The 16,871-nt window shown below is 34.9% G+C and overlaps 1 protein-coding gene across 1 annotated transcript in view; it reads left to right on the top strand.

Annotated features, from left to right (window-relative positions):
- The window catches only part of LOC133205503 (Fanconi anemia group J protein homolog), a 39,364-nt gene extending 24,742 nt beyond the window's left edge, over positions 1 to 14,622 (top strand). Inside the window, exons 11-30 of the mRNA XM_061341331.1 lie at positions 859 to 954; positions 1,320 to 1,455; positions 1,575 to 1,621; positions 2,652 to 2,801; positions 3,795 to 4,010; positions 4,722 to 4,758; positions 4,890 to 4,951; positions 5,162 to 5,419; positions 5,543 to 5,614; positions 5,960 to 6,089; positions 6,408 to 6,508; positions 6,914 to 6,949; positions 7,065 to 7,192; positions 7,862 to 7,926; positions 9,003 to 9,114; positions 9,346 to 10,705; positions 11,143 to 11,206; positions 11,345 to 11,473; positions 11,596 to 11,756; positions 14,520 to 14,622. Of these exons, the coding sequence (XP_061197315.1) occupies positions 859 to 954; positions 1,320 to 1,455; positions 1,575 to 1,621; positions 2,652 to 2,801; positions 3,795 to 4,010; positions 4,722 to 4,758; positions 4,890 to 4,951; positions 5,162 to 5,419; positions 5,543 to 5,614; positions 5,960 to 6,089; positions 6,408 to 6,508; positions 6,914 to 6,949; positions 7,065 to 7,192; positions 7,862 to 7,926; positions 9,003 to 9,114; positions 9,346 to 10,705; positions 11,143 to 11,206; positions 11,345 to 11,473; positions 11,596 to 11,756; positions 14,520 to 14,561 (3,402 nt within the window). The 3' untranslated portion in view covers positions 14,562 to 14,622. The remainder of the gene's footprint in view (positions 1 to 858; positions 955 to 1,319; positions 1,456 to 1,574; positions 1,622 to 2,651; positions 2,802 to 3,794; positions 4,011 to 4,721; positions 4,759 to 4,889; positions 4,952 to 5,161; positions 5,420 to 5,542; positions 5,615 to 5,959; positions 6,090 to 6,407; positions 6,509 to 6,913; positions 6,950 to 7,064; positions 7,193 to 7,861; positions 7,927 to 9,002; positions 9,115 to 9,345; positions 10,706 to 11,142; positions 11,207 to 11,344; positions 11,474 to 11,595; positions 11,757 to 14,519) is intronic.
- Positions 14,623 to 16,871: the final 2,249 nt, after the last annotated feature.

The following is a 16,871-nucleotide window of genomic DNA, read 5'->3' on the forward strand; positions in this document are numbered from 1 at the left end:
CGTGATACAGGCGGTCACGTGACATGATCCGTAGTGTTTTGTTCACAGAAGCAAAAGATTTTACCAAGTCTTATATTTCTTACCATGTAAATTATTTTTTTATAACAAGAACAGCCCCTTTGTCAGAAATGGCCAAAATGTAGGCAGTAGGATGGGTGGATAAAGATATCCTTTCCCAGAATGAGCATGATGACCATCACAACCCAAGTCCTCTGTCTTGGGAGCATTGTTTATCCAATGTGGATAAAGTATGGACGCCTTCTTTTTATCATATCTGATATGTTTAAAGTCTAAAGTAAACAATATTTTAGGGATTTAATAAATATATTATTGTTAAGATATTCAACTATTTTTCTAACTGTAACTTGGCGATCTTTCGTAACAAATTGCTCAAATAAGGACACATCTCTTCCCCAGCTTGCTTTCACTGGGCAACAGAACAAACATCATTTTTAACCATCTCCCTTCCTTCACTAAAACAATCAATCCAATTAATGATTGAACTTCTGGCAAGTCTTTTGTCTTCATAAACCTTGTTCAAATTATTATATGCTACTGCAAAAGAATTTCCAAGATACACATTAAACTTTACAGCCATTCGTTGCTCGAGTAAGACTGAGTCAATCAATTTTTGTCACAAGTCACAGACATATCACATTATTTTCACATTGTGAGGTCACAAACATGGTGAAAAACATTGCATAACATTTGCTATTTATAGAACGTGTATGACTATATATGTGCCAAATTTTTATTCTGATCTGAATTGTGGTTTTGTAAATATAGAGATAGTTCGCAAACTTTTTAATCACCCCTTGTAATGTGTAGAATATAATTGATGTTAAGTTTTATTCCTAGGTGTGCCCATACTTTGCCACGAGAGGATTGAGAAGTGGTGCAGACATTGTGTTTTGTCCGTACAATTATTTGATTGACCCAGTCATTAGAGATACGGTAACACAGTCTATCATTTCTCATTTAGAGCGGCATGGACACACTTGCATTGCTCTTTTTTTCAATGTTGAATTTCTATTTTAGTTTGAAAAATAGCTTCATGCAGTTTAATGATTTGACCTTACATGAAAATTCTTAATTGTGAATCGCAAATTTAAAACCAATCCCTGAAAATAATAAAATAGGTTTACTATTTCATATACCTTTAAATTTTCATGACCATAAATATCCAGAAACTGGAGTCGCTCGTGCATCTCTTGGAAATTTCTCACATATAAAAGTTAGTAAATAGTAATTAGTCCTAGAGAAGTATCAGGTGTTATGTTTATATGCTCTTGAGTATTTGGGAGCTTTCTCTTTGTTAGATGGAGATACAGCTCAAAGGTCAAGTTGTCATACTGGACGAGGCACACAATATGGAGGATACGTCCCGGGAAGCAGCCGGGGAGAAAATCGGAGACGATGTCCTGGAAAAGGCAATCAATGAACTGGATGAACTCAGTAAGAATCCATCTTGAATTTGGATATAGATGAAGTGTAAAAATGTATAATTTATTTATGTCTATAGAGATTAAGGTACAGAGAATCCAGTTTTGATACACTCCTATTTTTCTTCACAGTTAAGTTTGAGATCCTGACTGCAGAACATCTTAGAGTGAGGCAACTGGTAAGTAAAAGAGACAGTGATGTTATGGCCATACAAATTACCTCATGTTCATGTTGTACGAAATGTTTGTCAAATTAATATACAAGTAATGTATTAATGGTATTACATTTTCATAATGATATAATAGTTGACAGGGTTCTCACTAGGATTTTGCTAACTTGAGTCCCAGGACTCAAGATTTCTGAGAAGGTTGTGTCCCAGCTAAATTTGATGCGTCCCCCAAAAAAATTATGTTGAGTCCCAACTGAATTGTTTCAGTATCCTTCCATCCAAACTTAAAAAAAATCTTTATTATTTTAACAGTTTGTTTACGCAATATCAACATATTCAAATATGTAAACTGGTAATGCATCCAAGCCATATTCTGAAATACATACGTAATCATTTGCCATAAAAATAAACTTGGTGTTTATAAAGTTAAAATTAACTGTTGCATAGTCAATTAGTACCCTATGGTTGACTGTGTAGAATCACAGGTGTCATGTGCAGTGAGGTGTAAGTAATCCTGTTGGTCGTCTGCACTGGGTGAAATTCATGAGATAATCAAGCCGCATTGTGTATACAAGCAGTTATTATGGTTTCTAGATAAAATTCAAGATTCAAAAGTGTTTTTTTTAAAAAAAAGCTTCAGTGTGTTTACAGCTATAGGAGTTTGGTATGCGACACTATTATGAATAAACATGAAATATCTTATAATCAATCCCTGTTTAAAAAAATAGAAATAGGTACAAGAAAAGTTGTTTCTTAAACTTTATGATAGTTACAGGAAGGTTTCGAATAAATATGTCTTTGACAAATCCTAACATCTAGAATCTCCGGTTTTCAAAAGCACCCAAATTTTCTCACTGACGAAGATGCGTCCACTCATGAGTCCGCGGACGCATTGTTTTTAAGAACCTTGCGTCCCAAATAATTTTGCTGCGTGTAGGACGCAGATTCTTGCGTAAATGAGAACCCTGAGTTGAACATGATGTTATGGATAAATACCTCTTCATTATGATGTATGAATATTCATTGTCAATGTTTTTAGTGTGCAGGACTTCTTGGATTCATCAGAGACAACCAGGACAATTTACAAAATATGGATTTTGACCACGAATACAAGTGCTGGTCAAGTTACGATATCATTGTAAGACTGGAGAAAATTGGGGCAGGGCCTAAACAGTTTCAAGAGATGCAGGTACCTGTTTAAATTTCCCAAATCAAATTCAAATAACTGTTTCATTTTATTAGTGATGTTGAATATTACACAGTTTATTTAAATTGAAAAAATAACAGTACTGTAGTTTTAAAAGAACTTGAAATGATCCACCCCAATCGTCAAGAGGTGTCATATGACAAGACAAATCACATGGCAACTCATCTGAAGCAAATACTTGAAAGAGTTCAAATAATACATGTACAATATGTATACAGATGTTCTTATCATGATGTGTACATATATCACTAATACATCTATATTTCTGTTCAATTCACGACTGCTTTGGTCAAGATAAGGTCACAATAACTAGTCTTAAATTTTACCGACAAAAATCTTGAAACATGCAACAATATTATAGTGTTAAACCAGTTCTGTTGTTGTACAATGAAAAACAATGCTATAGCCTTAACATACTGATATGTAAAATACATTTTCGTTTATTTACATTCAATGTAATTTTCTTTCTGAAATCCATTAGAAATCTACGACGTTCAAATCTCTTTAACACCTTGTCACCGTGTGTTAGAATACACAGTAGGAACTATATGCATTTTCAATACTCTAGGAACATAAAAATGTATATTGTTTTGCCTCTATTTAATAGCAAAACAATTACACTGTTATATTAATGAAAAATTACAACTGTGTGTTTAAAATTAATTTGTCATTTTTTTCCTTCGCAATGTTCTTTTGCGTTATTTAACTTTCCACGTCACAAACGGCTCTTATGTTTATTAAGCACACCAGTTATTAAAGGCGCTAAGTTCATATGAAAGATTAACGAAATAAACAATTATGAAGACACAAAAATTAGAGAATGTAAATATAAGCATTGAATTCTTATTTTTGGATGTCGTCGGTCCTATAGGACACCTGACCGTGCCAACAAATTATCATACCGCGGTATTCAATTTTTCAATTATAGGACCGACGACATCCAAATATAAGAATTCAATTCAATTCTCCTTTCAGAAACACCTGAGTAAGGTATTTGAGGAAGCTTTAGATAAAGAGACTGTAGTGAAGGACATGTCTGGTCGAGTGATTAAGCTCAGTAGTGCCACCTTACAGACTCTGGAACACATCATAAAGGTGTTCTCTTACCTGTACAAGAATGACCTCCAGTTTGTGACAGACTACAAAATGGCAGTGGTCAAGACCACAGTCTACACTAGGAATATTAACACGGTAGGGATATTTAATGTCAGCTGTTTACTGATCGTTTACTGGAAATCAACTTTACTTCACATGCAACTACCTCTAGTCGTAATTAGTCAGTACATGAAGCATTGCAGGTACAGTTGTATTTTACGTGACACTAATTTTATGTACCCTCTGTACAGTAAGTAAAAAGTGTACTTTCTTTTTTTTATTCATGAGAAGTTTATTTTCAGTTGAGTTAATCTCAGGAAATTACAGTACTCACAGATAAAATATGATGTATAGTATCTTTCATGATGGCAGAGAAATGGGAAAGTTTGTCACCATTAACAAGTATACTACATGTATATTTGTATCTTAAGAAAAAAGAACATAAACATAGAAATCCCATATAAAAGTCACATGTTTAAATGGTAAATCAAATGTTTAGATGGTAAATCACATGTTCAGGTGGTAAATCACATGTTCAGGTGGTAAATCACATGTTCAGGTGGTAAATTCCAAGAGAAATAGCTGTAAAAATTTGTTTCAGCTAGGTTTCTCTTGACAAGCTGGTGCAGTGTAGACTGATCTTATGCTCTGTATTTCGAGATTGTCATAGATTTACTTTACTGTACTTTCTACTTGTACTTAAAATGACATTTTAGTAATTTAGTTGTATAATAAAGTAAGCTGCTCGAACAGCTTCTAGTCATTATACCTTCCCCTGTACTGTAGTTGTTGATTGGTGTATTGTAGGACGATATGTGGTTGAATTCAAAGAGGAGAAGGGGAGGTAAGAGACTGATTCAGAAAAATTCTGTTATCACTACTGACCTACATAGACATAGTAACATACCTTGTACTGATTTAAACTATTTATTATTGAGTTCTTGATCAATTAAAAAAAATACATCTAATTAACAGGTGTACCTAATCACCCTACCACTCAATTGTCCTTGAACTTCTGGTGCATGAATCCTGCAGTGGTAAGGAATGCTCTGGCTGTCTAGTTTTAAACAGTTTCTATAATAATGCAAAAGAACCTTATCATTCTGTTTACTGTAATTCTTACATTCACTTTATAAGAGAATTCAAACTTAACTCACATTTTTAAATGGATCACTCGGAGTTCCTTTAAGGTTGATTACCAGTAAATATATATAAACATGTAAAACAATCCATTTTGTGTTCTTTAGGCCTTTTCTGACCTGTCAATGTGTAGAAGTGTAGTCCTAACAAGCGGGACTCTATCACCCATAAACTCATTTGAGTCTGAGCTAGGAGTTCCCTTTCCTATCAAACTGGAGGCAAACCATGTGATTGAAGATAAACAGGTGTGGGTGGGGGCTGTGGGTCAGGGGCCCAGGGGAGGGACACTTGAGGCTGTGTACAGATGTGTAGAAACCCTCCAGTTTCAGGATGAATTGGGAGAACTTGTCCTCAGAGTGTGTCAGGTGAGAATCTTTAGGTGCCTTTTAGTCTGTAAGATTTAATGAATCTTTCAATCAGAATTTCAAAACTCGATGATGTAGATTATACAAGCTACATGTACATGAATGTCATGTTTAATGTTTCAGCAAGTGCCACATGGTGTCCTTTGTTTTGTTCCATCTTACAGTACACTTGGTAAACTGAAGACAAGGTGGGAGGTAAGTGCCTTACAGAAACTTTACTGTGAATTCAGTGTGGTTCACTGGGGAAGGGGGTTGTATTTAATGGGATACCCATTGCTCACATATTTATAACCTTCTTGAAAAATTAATTTCAGAATTATTTACATGTATTTAAAGATTTTTTTACACATACATTTGTGCAAACAGAATTCCCCACAAACCAATTCCACATTAGATTCACATGTTTTAGGTATTTTTCATTAAAAAAATTGTTGATGACGATGATGGAAAGTTGGTGTAAAACTCTGATACTGATATGTGTAAAAATAGAATGTTTTTCCTTCATCATGTTTTATATGTATGTTTACATGTAACTTGCAGATCACAGGATTGTGGGAGCGGATCAAGGAATACAAGGATGTGATGGTGGAACCCCGGGCCTCTGACAGGGTAGATTTTGAGGATCTGATGAGGCAGTACTATGATTCAATACACATGTCACAGGATCAGGGTATGACATTTCCATTTTATCAGGCTTGTCTGTAGTAAACACACATTGATGTTTTAATCTTCATTTATTACAGAAAATCTCAGCATATATTACTTTATTAAACAATAAAACATTTATACCATTGGCATTTCAGTCAAGAAAATAATTTGATACATGTATATATCAAAAAGTTTTATTGTTGCTTTTACAAGTGTAAAGAATATAGCTGGTTGATAAACTTGCAAATCTTCTTGGCAGAAGACCTCCATTTATTCCCCAACCCCCCAAAAGAAAAGCATCATTACATTTGTCAGTAACAGATATGTTTGTTCTCTTCAGCAGATGGCAGGAAGACAGGTGCTCTGTTTGTGGCTGTATTCCGGGGTAAAGTCAGCGAGGGTATGGATTTTGCTGACAACTATGCCAGAGCCGTCATCACTGTGAGATACTTGATATTTACCTATTAGTTGATATGAAGAAAGTTTACCTTATATACTCACTTATAGTTGGAGTGTTAATTGAGAGCATGTCTTGTAGAATTGACCTTTGACCTTCATATCATATGTCAGCTTTATATCATTTTGCATGACATGATAACTTACAGAATTGACAACTTTTAGAACTAGATTTAAAATTGTTTTATTTCCAAATTTCCAAATAGGCAAATGTATACATGTATGGAAAGGGATTCAATGTTTGATAATACTAGTGTATATGGGATGGACTTCAGACTATATGTACAAGTATGATAACACTTACATTGTACATGAAAAAACTTTTTCAGATTTTAGCAAGGATTAATTAGCATTTTGTTTCATGTATTCTCAATTCTTCATATATTATAGGTTGGTATTCCATATCCTAATGCTAAAGATGTTCAGGTAAATATTTTTTTCTATGATGTATTCATGTTAAAATCATGAAACAAACGAGTATAATAAAAGATTTTGCTTTTCGTTTTTTTTTTCTAAGTTGCCTAATTTTTTTTCTTGAAAGGTGAAATTCAAACAGGAGTTTAACAATATCTATCGTTTGTCGAGAGGACTGCTGTCAGGGTCAGAGTGGTACGATATTCAAGCCTTCCGAGCTCTGAACCAGGCACTGGGGCGATGCATTAGACACAGGTATGTTATAGGCACTATTACCAGATTGGTACAAAACTTGAGGCATTATTCATGTCTGGGGCAAGGCATGAGATGGGTAAATTATAGACAATAAAATGATAGGATACCTAAGCCTTCGGAGTCCTGAACCAGTCCCCAGAACTGTGTCAGATAATGAAGTTGTTAAGTTGTAAATGGTAAAATGGTTCAACTTTCACAATCCTTAACCAGGATTAGACACAGCACATCAGATGGATTAGTCATTGTAACTTGGTAGTGTGACATACTGTAAATATACTTATTTTAGCAGTAATCATGTTTTAGTGCCTTTCACATTATTTCTTATCTGCTAATTCAACTACACACTAACATATAATGAAAACAAATTCATATAGAATGATTGCACCAAATGTGCTTATTTATGATTACGCTAATTAGTTGATAAGAAAGATTGAGATAAATTTTGAGTGTTTTAATTTATGTATGTTTATAGTTTCAGTATTTTGGTGTTCAGGAATTTATTGATATAGGATCTATACATGAAAGTCTACCAACCTTGCTGCTCAGTATCTTTAGCTTCAATACATGTATTTGACATTGAAAATAGAAATAAAATGAAAGGAAAATAAAAAAAAAAGATTAACATTGCATTATTTTAGTTAGCCAATTTATGCTGAAAATTTATTTCAGGAAAGACTGGGGAGCTATCATCCTTGTGGATAACAGATTTGTCAAGAATGTACATAAAGTTCAAGGTAAATCTTAGCTACCATTAAATATACTTTGAATAGTAATATATCTACAGTGTAAGCTTCATGAATAGTAATATATCTATAGTATAAGCTTCAGCAGAGTTTTTGAAAACCATTGGTCCTGTCGGGAAGGCCGGTAAAAAATTGTCTTGGCAGATAACTGAAGTCTACAAAATGCAATTATAAATTATTATACCCCCGCTCCAAAGGAGAGGAGGTTATACTGTTTTACCCTTGTGTGTCTGTCTGTCTGTCCTTTAGTATGTCTGTCTGTCCGTAACAAATTTTGGTTGCAGTTTTCTCAGCAACTACTCATCGCAAATGCTTGAAATTTTAGCACACCCTTTGTTTAGACATGCCATATGGTGAGATTCATTTTTTTTACAATTCCAGTGTCAACTTCCTGTTTATCGGTGCATCTGTCTGTACCATACATAACAAATTTTGTTCGCAGTTTTCTCAGCAACTACTCATCGCAGATGCTTGAAATTTTAGCACACTCTTTGTTAAGGCGTGCCATATGGTGGGAATCATTTTTGTATGAATCTGATGTCAACTTCCTGTTTATCCGTGCATCTGTCCATACCATACATAACAAATTTGGGTGGCAGTTTTCTCAGAAACTATCCAAAGCAGATGCTTGAAATTTTAACACACTCTTTGTTTAGGCATGCTATATGTTGGGATTCATTTTTATACAAATCTGATGTCATTTCCTGATTATCACTGTGTCTGTCCATAACTTAACTTGTGTATTCATATCAGAGCACTGGCTCACAGACTTCTTGTTTCAGGATGTCTTGGGTTTTGAAGCCATTGTTGATCTGTATTAACCGATGTTTAGGTTTGTCTTAGTGAAGCCATTGTTGATCTGTATTAACTGATGTTTAGGTTTGTCTAAGCGAAGCCATTGTTGATCTGTATTGACTGATGTTTAGGTTTGTCTAAGTGAAGCCATTGTTGATCTGTATTGACTGATGTTTGGGTTTGTCTAAGTGAAGCCATTATTGATCTCTATTGGCTGATGTTTAGGTTTGTCTAAGTGAAGTCATTGTTGATCTATATTGATTGATGTTTAGGTTTGTCCAAGTGGGTAAGAAGGAAGGTTCAGACATACCAGGCCTTTGATGCAGCCATGGACTCCATTGACAAGTTCACTAAGGCCAGGCAAAAGGATATGCCCATTGTCAAGTGAGTTATACCAGAAATCTATACCAGTTCATGATTCACATACTACAGAATATCAGTTTGAAATGATATTGTGTAATTGTCTTCTTTGTTGAATTAAATTTGAAAACTTAACATTAGTAAAGAATGTAACCATAATAATATCAAGTACAAGAATAATTTGTTGAGTATCTGTATATACATTATAATTTTAACATCTTATATTTTATATGCACTAATTGCATGATTTGATAGCCCAGACACCTCATTTATTCCTGGGACCCCAGTAACACCTGGACAACACCTAGGATCACAGATGACCTCGCCGACTACCTCTACGCCCTATGCCTTTGGGTCGGAGACACCCATAGGGAAAGGATTCTCATTAGAAATCCCTCTTAAATCCATCGTAAAATCTCTCAACACATTACTAGGGTCACCTGAACAAGGAGCAGGAAAAGCAGATCAGTGTGTAATGATGTCACCAACTGATGTTCACAAAAACCAGAGTTACGAGAGTCTGGTGCAGAATCGACAGGTGGTTCAACCAGAAGTTTCAGCCAATAACAACCAGTTAGCCCTAAATAACCAGCTATGCCTTCCTTCAGCACAGCCTCTGAATCACATGTCTGAGATAATGAAGGTCATTAACTCTTCCAGTGCTCCTAAAGACAAGCCATACTACATCATCATAGGACAAGGGACTCCTCAACAACAAATGTACCTGATTGAACCTCCTCCAAAACTGGCACCACAGCCAGGAAATAAGGTGGTTGTGCCAACCCCAAATCTAGGTCAATGTCAAACACCAAGCAATGTCATTGAGCAAACTAAGAAAGAGCTTAAAGGGCAAACACCAAATAAAGGTATTTTGGGTCACACACCTGGAAAAAGTTTACTCCAAACTAAAATGGGATTGACAAGTCAGCAACCAAGGACAGCTACTACTGAAAGTGTGCAATCAAATCAGAAAACAACTATTTCCTCAGAGTCCACAAGACCTGTCATAGATCTGACTGGAAATTCAGAACAACCAAAAGAAAGCAGTGAGAAAGAAAAAGTTATTGATGGAAAGTCAGATAAGAATATTGAAACATTTCAAAACGATAAGAGTTCTGAAAAACCAAACCGATTTTACAAGTTCTGTAGCATTAATGATCCTCAGAATCCAGAAACTGTGAGAAAAAATCCTGTGGGCAAACTACAGGAGCCCGTCACTCCTGTGTTGTTTGTTGAAAACTCACAAGATGAAGATTCAGTAAACAACGAACCAACTCAAAACAATGTGGTGTCCACATCCAGAAAACCCTTGTTTAGAAAGACAGAAAAGGGCAGTAGTAAACCAAGTGATGCTGTACAAAGTTATGATAGTGAGAAAGAATTTAAAAGCAGTAAAAAATCAGCAACAACAAAGGAGTTGGAAACTAGTCATAATAACACAGACTCAGCTCTGGGTGAGGGCACCTCAGAAAAGGAGGAGGATTGTCATTTGAGGACAAGAAGGGGCCCTCGAGGACTGAAGAGAACCTCAGTCCCAAAACCCAACCTGAGGATGTCCAAGCGCAGAAGAGGGGTGGATTTTCTTGATGACAAAGATGAGGGCAAAGAAAATCAGGTTAGGTATACAGTACACATTTACTGTATTCATTGTAATGTAGGAAGATTCAGTGTCAGATTAGAATCCTTAATTAGTAATCATTGTGTCTATCTATCTGACAACAACTCTTATTAAACAGTAATAACCTGCTGTTTTGTTTTTCTTTTAATACAGATTTTCCCTAAATATTATTACATAAAATTTTTACCCTCTTTTATTGCCCAATCCTAGCCCAAGGACTTGTGTTAAAGGTTCCAAATTAAAACCAGAAAATATTTGAAAAAGTTTAATCATTATGAAACAGAAAAGCTTGTATGAATTGGTTAAATGAAACAGAAGTGTCTTAGTATCTTACAAAATTCCCCCCCCCCCCTTTAAATTGCATATTTATCACTTGTTTTAGTATTTTAATTATTTTATTATTTATTTACTTATTATATTCTTTATTACTTCAGTCTATGAATCAGTCACAAGCCAGCTGTAAAGTCTGTGGTCAGATCTTGCTCACTCCTCTTGGTGGTGTGTATTAATTTACATCTACTTAATATGAAATAGGTGTATTTTACTTTAAAATATCCAACATACTCAGTATTTTACATCTTTTATTTTGATAGTCAATTTCTTGTATATAACTTGAATTTTTTTATATCTTTTCAGAATTTGAAAAAAGGAAACGAGTTCCAAAATTTCTGGCCCATTTGGATCTCTTTAGGAACAAGGCTGTAATATTTACTTCAAACAAAGAAAAAAAGAGCTGTTTCCAGCCCTGTACTGCAGACAATGGAGGTAAGTAAATACATGGAGATGTTCTGAACAGATTCAGATCAAACTTTTATGTGGAGCTTTATTATAAGGACTTCTCTTTTATTGTATGTTGTTTTCTCTGAGCTTATATCTTTTACTGGCAGGTATATCATTGAACAGTGTCTGGTGTCATGAGGAGCAATGTTGTGTACAGTTTATTTCCTGTACAGGGTGTCACAAAATTGGTCAACCTGATAATGTGATCGGAGCTCAGATTCTGTTTGTGGACAATTCAAACTCATCACACGACCTTGAGAAGGGTCAGGTATGATAAAGAACAAGACATGGTATTAGCAGTAAATGGTTGCAAAATTTACAATGTTTTAATCCTTTTTGTTTCCTTCATCATACCCTTCGCTTGAAAAGTGGAGGTATCTACCGTATATACTCGCCTACAAGTAGGTTGTATGTTTTAAGCTTAAATTAGAGGGATTGACCCACTAAAATACCAATCTTTTTATAACTCGCGATAAGTCAGATAAAGAGTTTTGGACCAAAGTTTAACTCCCAAAAAACCGACTTGTAGGCGAGCATATACGGTAGTGATGGGTACATGTATGTCCATCTGTCCGTCTGGTACGCTTGAGGTTACCATTCCTTATCTGCAACTCCTCCTATACCACTGAATAAAATTTATTAAACAACCAAAATTATAACAACAGTATTAATATCAATAAATATCAGTATTTATCAGCAACAATTGCACAGTATCAGTAATCTTTATCAGTAAAATTTGGGATTCTCAGCACTTTTTTCATCCAGTAGTGTTGGTATACATAAAATCAATGATTGTTTAATGTTTAGTTGTGAACAAATAAAAATATCTACGTGTATCTGTTTACTTCATAGCAGTATTAGAAAATCCAAAGAATAAAAATATCTTTTTTTTGGTAAGAAAACAGTTCCTGATTAATACTACATAGATTGTTTCTTAACTCTCAAAAGTTAAATGTTTGTGAAATTTCCAAATGCATGTATATTTCGCAAATATTGCATACAAAATCACCATGCCTTTGTACACATACATGATTGTACCTGGTTCATTTATGCAGATGTTTATTTACAAGTGTAAAAGTTAAGATTGGTAGGGTGTGTTGGGGGGGGGGGGGGGGGGTAAAGGGTTCCAAACCCATTTGACTTTTGTTTGTTTTTAAGAAAGATGATACATGTACAACACTGAATTCAATCAATTACTTTGTTGAAAATCCCCACTTTTTCAACAGCTTTAATAATGTAATGAGATGAGTGTCTGACAATGAAAGGGAAGGTACCGTGTTTGATTCTCAGGAATGCTACACTTTAAATAACATTATGAAATTTTCTAAGTTCTTGCACGGGTAGAGGCACGGGAGGGAGAATTTTACATAACAAACATCGTTTTCAATGAAAATGGCAAATCTTCATTCCTGAAAAGTAATGGAGTGCTCAAGCAAAAGAGCGACATCACAAGTGGATTTTAATAAACTATCCAATAGAATAGATGTGTATCTTCTATTGGACTTCTGCAAAAAGCACCAACTTTTACAGTCGATGGTTTAAATCTGCGTTATGTATGGAGGTGCGGAAAAGATCATATATGAGAATACCTTAATATAACTTTATATTAACTATTGTATTAGTGGTGCTCACACTTCAGTTGATGAAGGTGGGAAGGGGAGGGAGTTGAGGTTAGGGTGGTTGCTCTTCCCTTCTAAGACAATATAATATGTGCATTGCAATGGCCCATTATTATCTTTTAATAAACTGTTAATCTAAATATTGATATCGCAAAAGAGCTTCCGTACATTGTCTTAGTGTAAAAGTTAGCTGTCTAATGTAAAAAGTCAGTGCTTCTCGCAAAAGTTCAATAGTTGCAAAAATTAAACAATATATTTTAAAAAAAAAATTTTAACTAGTGCTAATTGTAACGGGAACCGTTACAGATGTTCCCCAAACGGCTCCCCAATTCCTTATGATGCCCCATTCCCTACAAGCTTCAATAAATTAGACTATACTTTTGTAGTATAGATGGACACTTTATTAATAAGGGTATGTCATTGGAAAACTACTCCGATATAGCCATATGGGTATTAGCCAATCAAATTTCAGCGCATGTGCTTGCTTCTACATTTTTCACATTAATTTTCTTATAGTGTCTCACAATACATACATTTGTGTTAAATATTAAAGAATTTCATTGAAAAACAAGAGAGATGTAACCCTTTAAGTATTAGCCAATCAGAATTCAGCATACGCGCATGCATGACCTTGCATTCAATTTTGATAGTATCATAATGTAGGAGCCCTATGAGCATATCCATGTCGTAAATTCCATCATGTTTTGTTGAAAACCAAATGAGTTATAGACATTTAAAGTCTCAGCCAATCAGATTGCAGCACACCTGCCTGCGCGTGGTTTCAAGAGATTTCCTATGTAACATGTTGTAGCACCTTATAATATATACTTATATTTTAAATTTCAAAGTATTTCGTCAAAAAACAAGGAAATTATTGAGATTTTTGTATCAGCCAATCAGATGAGAGCGCACGTGCATGCGCGTGAGTTCATGCTAATTTGACCATGTCAACTTGTCTAGACTACTAATATATCTTTATATTTTGAGTTTCAAAGCAATTCATCAAGAAATATAAAAGTTACGGCTTTATCAAGTATATCAGTCATTTCACTCAATGCACGCGCGCGCACGTGCATGCATGTGCGCGCAAAATGACCTTCGTTCCGCACACCTACACAACATGCCTATTAACCCTAAAAAGGTTTCATGTCAATCGGATGAGAGGTTCTATGAGAACACTCCCGGACAAAAAAGTACCGGAGAAGAAAGTAGAAAAAAAGAATAATAATAATAATAATAATAAGAAACAGAGTAAAAACAATATGTTCCCAAACTTCGTTTGGGGAACATAATTACTGAAAATTGGAGGCGGTGCTTATTTTGTGTCAGTATGTAATGAATTAAGGAAGTACTATTTGGCAGATGCATGTAAATTTTTCTAAAATCTTATTTAAAATGTTTTTATCTTTCAGATGTGGATAATTGCTGCCAACGTATCTATAGAAGATTGTTAGTGTCTTGATATTTATATAATGTATATGAATCACAAATTAGGAATAAATTTTTACAAAAGAATTGTTGCTCTTGCACCTCTGTTGGAATCGGGGAGGAGATCAAATGTATGTTTAAAAAAAAAACTTGCTATGAATGATTTAGGGTTCAGTTAAGAGGGATGCAGTCAAACTATTTCGAACTTGATGGGACTGAGAAAAAACTGATTTGAGATTATATTTGCACGAAAGAGATATCCGCGAGATTTGTGACCTTTTACTTTCGAAATTATTTATTTGAATATATATTCAAACTATTTATTCAGTTACACATTTATGCAGAATGTTTTCTCAGTCGCAAAACTTAATCATCGGAAATAGATATCCTTCTGAAAAATGGATTTCCTACTGATGAATCCCCAAGAAAAGTTAAGAATAATAGCTGGCATAGGAATGAGGTTGAAATACACGAAGAAAAACTAATTGGGACTTCCTATTCACTTCAACATATCAGTGGTATTCGAGATACCAACTTTTAAGACACGGTAGTTTAATTTGTCTCCCTAGGGCGAGAGGGATGTCAAAACCAGCAAAATTAATTTCTTTAAAAATCTTTACTCCAGGACAGTCCAACAGGATTGATTATATCAAGAATTGGACCTCAATTTCTAGGGCCTGAACCGTGGACGTAGGAGTTTTGCGCAAAGTTGGTTAAAGACCGAGTATTTCCATTCAAATCATGAGAACAGTTTGCCTGCTAGATGCCCAAGGATGAAGATTTTTTTTTTAAAGAAATAATCCATTTTCAATACTAGTACATGACTAACGTTGCCCCATCCTAGAGCCAAACCATGAATCCAGGGGCTATGAATTTCACAATTTTCCTAGAGGACTCATTGCTTATTATAATCATGCCAAAGAGTTTGACTTAATTCTCGAAGATGTAAAGAAGAGTAAAGATTTTGGAAGATTTCATTAATTTTGATGGGTTTAGCCCCAGGCTCCTGGCAGACAGAGACTGAAATTCTCAATTTATCCATAGATGCTATGTACACAAAACTGGCTCAGAGTTTCCTGAGAAGATGAAATAAGTTCAAGAGTTTACAGACAAAATCTGATGGTAATAGGTTACGAACAAAAATGGATGATTACCATATTAACCCTTTTGTTGATCCCAGATCATCCTTTTTTTAGCTCACCTGAGCCGAAGGCTCAAGAGCTTTTCTGATCAAGAAGTGTCCGGCATCCATCTGTCTAGCTGTCTGTCTGTTGTGTTGCCTGTAAATTTTTCACATTTTCCGACTTTTTTTTTTTAAGAACCACTGTGCCAATTTCAACCAAACTTACCACAAAGCATCCTTGGGTGAAGAGGATTTAAATTTGTTCACAGGAAGTGTTATGTCCTCTTTCAAGAGGAGATAATTAAGAATTTGTAAAAAATAATAGAAATCTTCTCAAGAACCATTGGACCAGAAAAGATGAAATTTATGTAAAAGCTTCTTTACATACTGTAGATTCAAATTTGTTCACATCGTAACTCCCAGGGGTAGGGCGAGGCCACGACAAGGGGTCATGGTTTTACATACGAATAAATAGGAAATATCCTTTATAAATCTTCTTAAGAACAGCTAGGCCAATTTTTGTCATATTAATACAAAAGCATTTCCAGGTAGTGTAGATTGAAGTTTGTTCAAATCATGACCCCCAGGAGTTTGGTGAAGCCACAGCAGGGGATCAAAGCTTTACATAGGAATATGTAGTAAATATCTTTAAAAATCTTCTCAAGAACAGCTAAGCCGTTATTGGTCATATTTATATAGAAGTATCCTCAGGTAGAGTAGATTCAATTTTGTTCAAATCATGATCCCTGGGGGTAGGGCAGGGCCACAACAATGGGTCAAAGTTTTACATATTAGGAATATATAGGTGTAATGGTTAAGGGGCATTTGCGTAAAATGCATTGAAGACTTGAAATAGTGGAATGACCTGACAACCCTTGGATTGGACTAGCTAAAAGGTATATAATGCAAAGCTTTGGGGGAGTCAGGTATTCAGAAGCTAGGAGAAGTTGGCTGTTAGATTAGCAATAAAGAAGTTAAGGGTAAGAGCAAAATAAAAGATATAAGCACTAGTGGCAAGTAACCTAGGGAATGAATTGATGTTAAGTCGTGGGTGTAGTAAATCTGAAGAAGATTGAGACATCCGGTTCTTATCTATAAATATGAACCTAGGGGAAAAACATGGTGCAAGTAGTATCTACCCAGTCCTCATCTCAAGAGAAAATTTAAGTACTGTGTTATATACCCTCAGACAGAGCTGTCTTAATAATCATTC

The sequence above is a fragment of the Saccostrea echinata genome, unplaced genomic scaffold (genome assembly GCF_033153115.1).
Source record: "Saccostrea echinata isolate AGI-Se365-2 ecotype Australia unplaced genomic scaffold, CSIRO_AGI_Sech_v1 ptg000054l, whole genome shotgun sequence".
NCBI classification, from domain to species: Eukaryota; Metazoa; Mollusca; class Bivalvia; order Ostreida; family Ostreidae; genus Saccostrea; species Saccostrea echinata.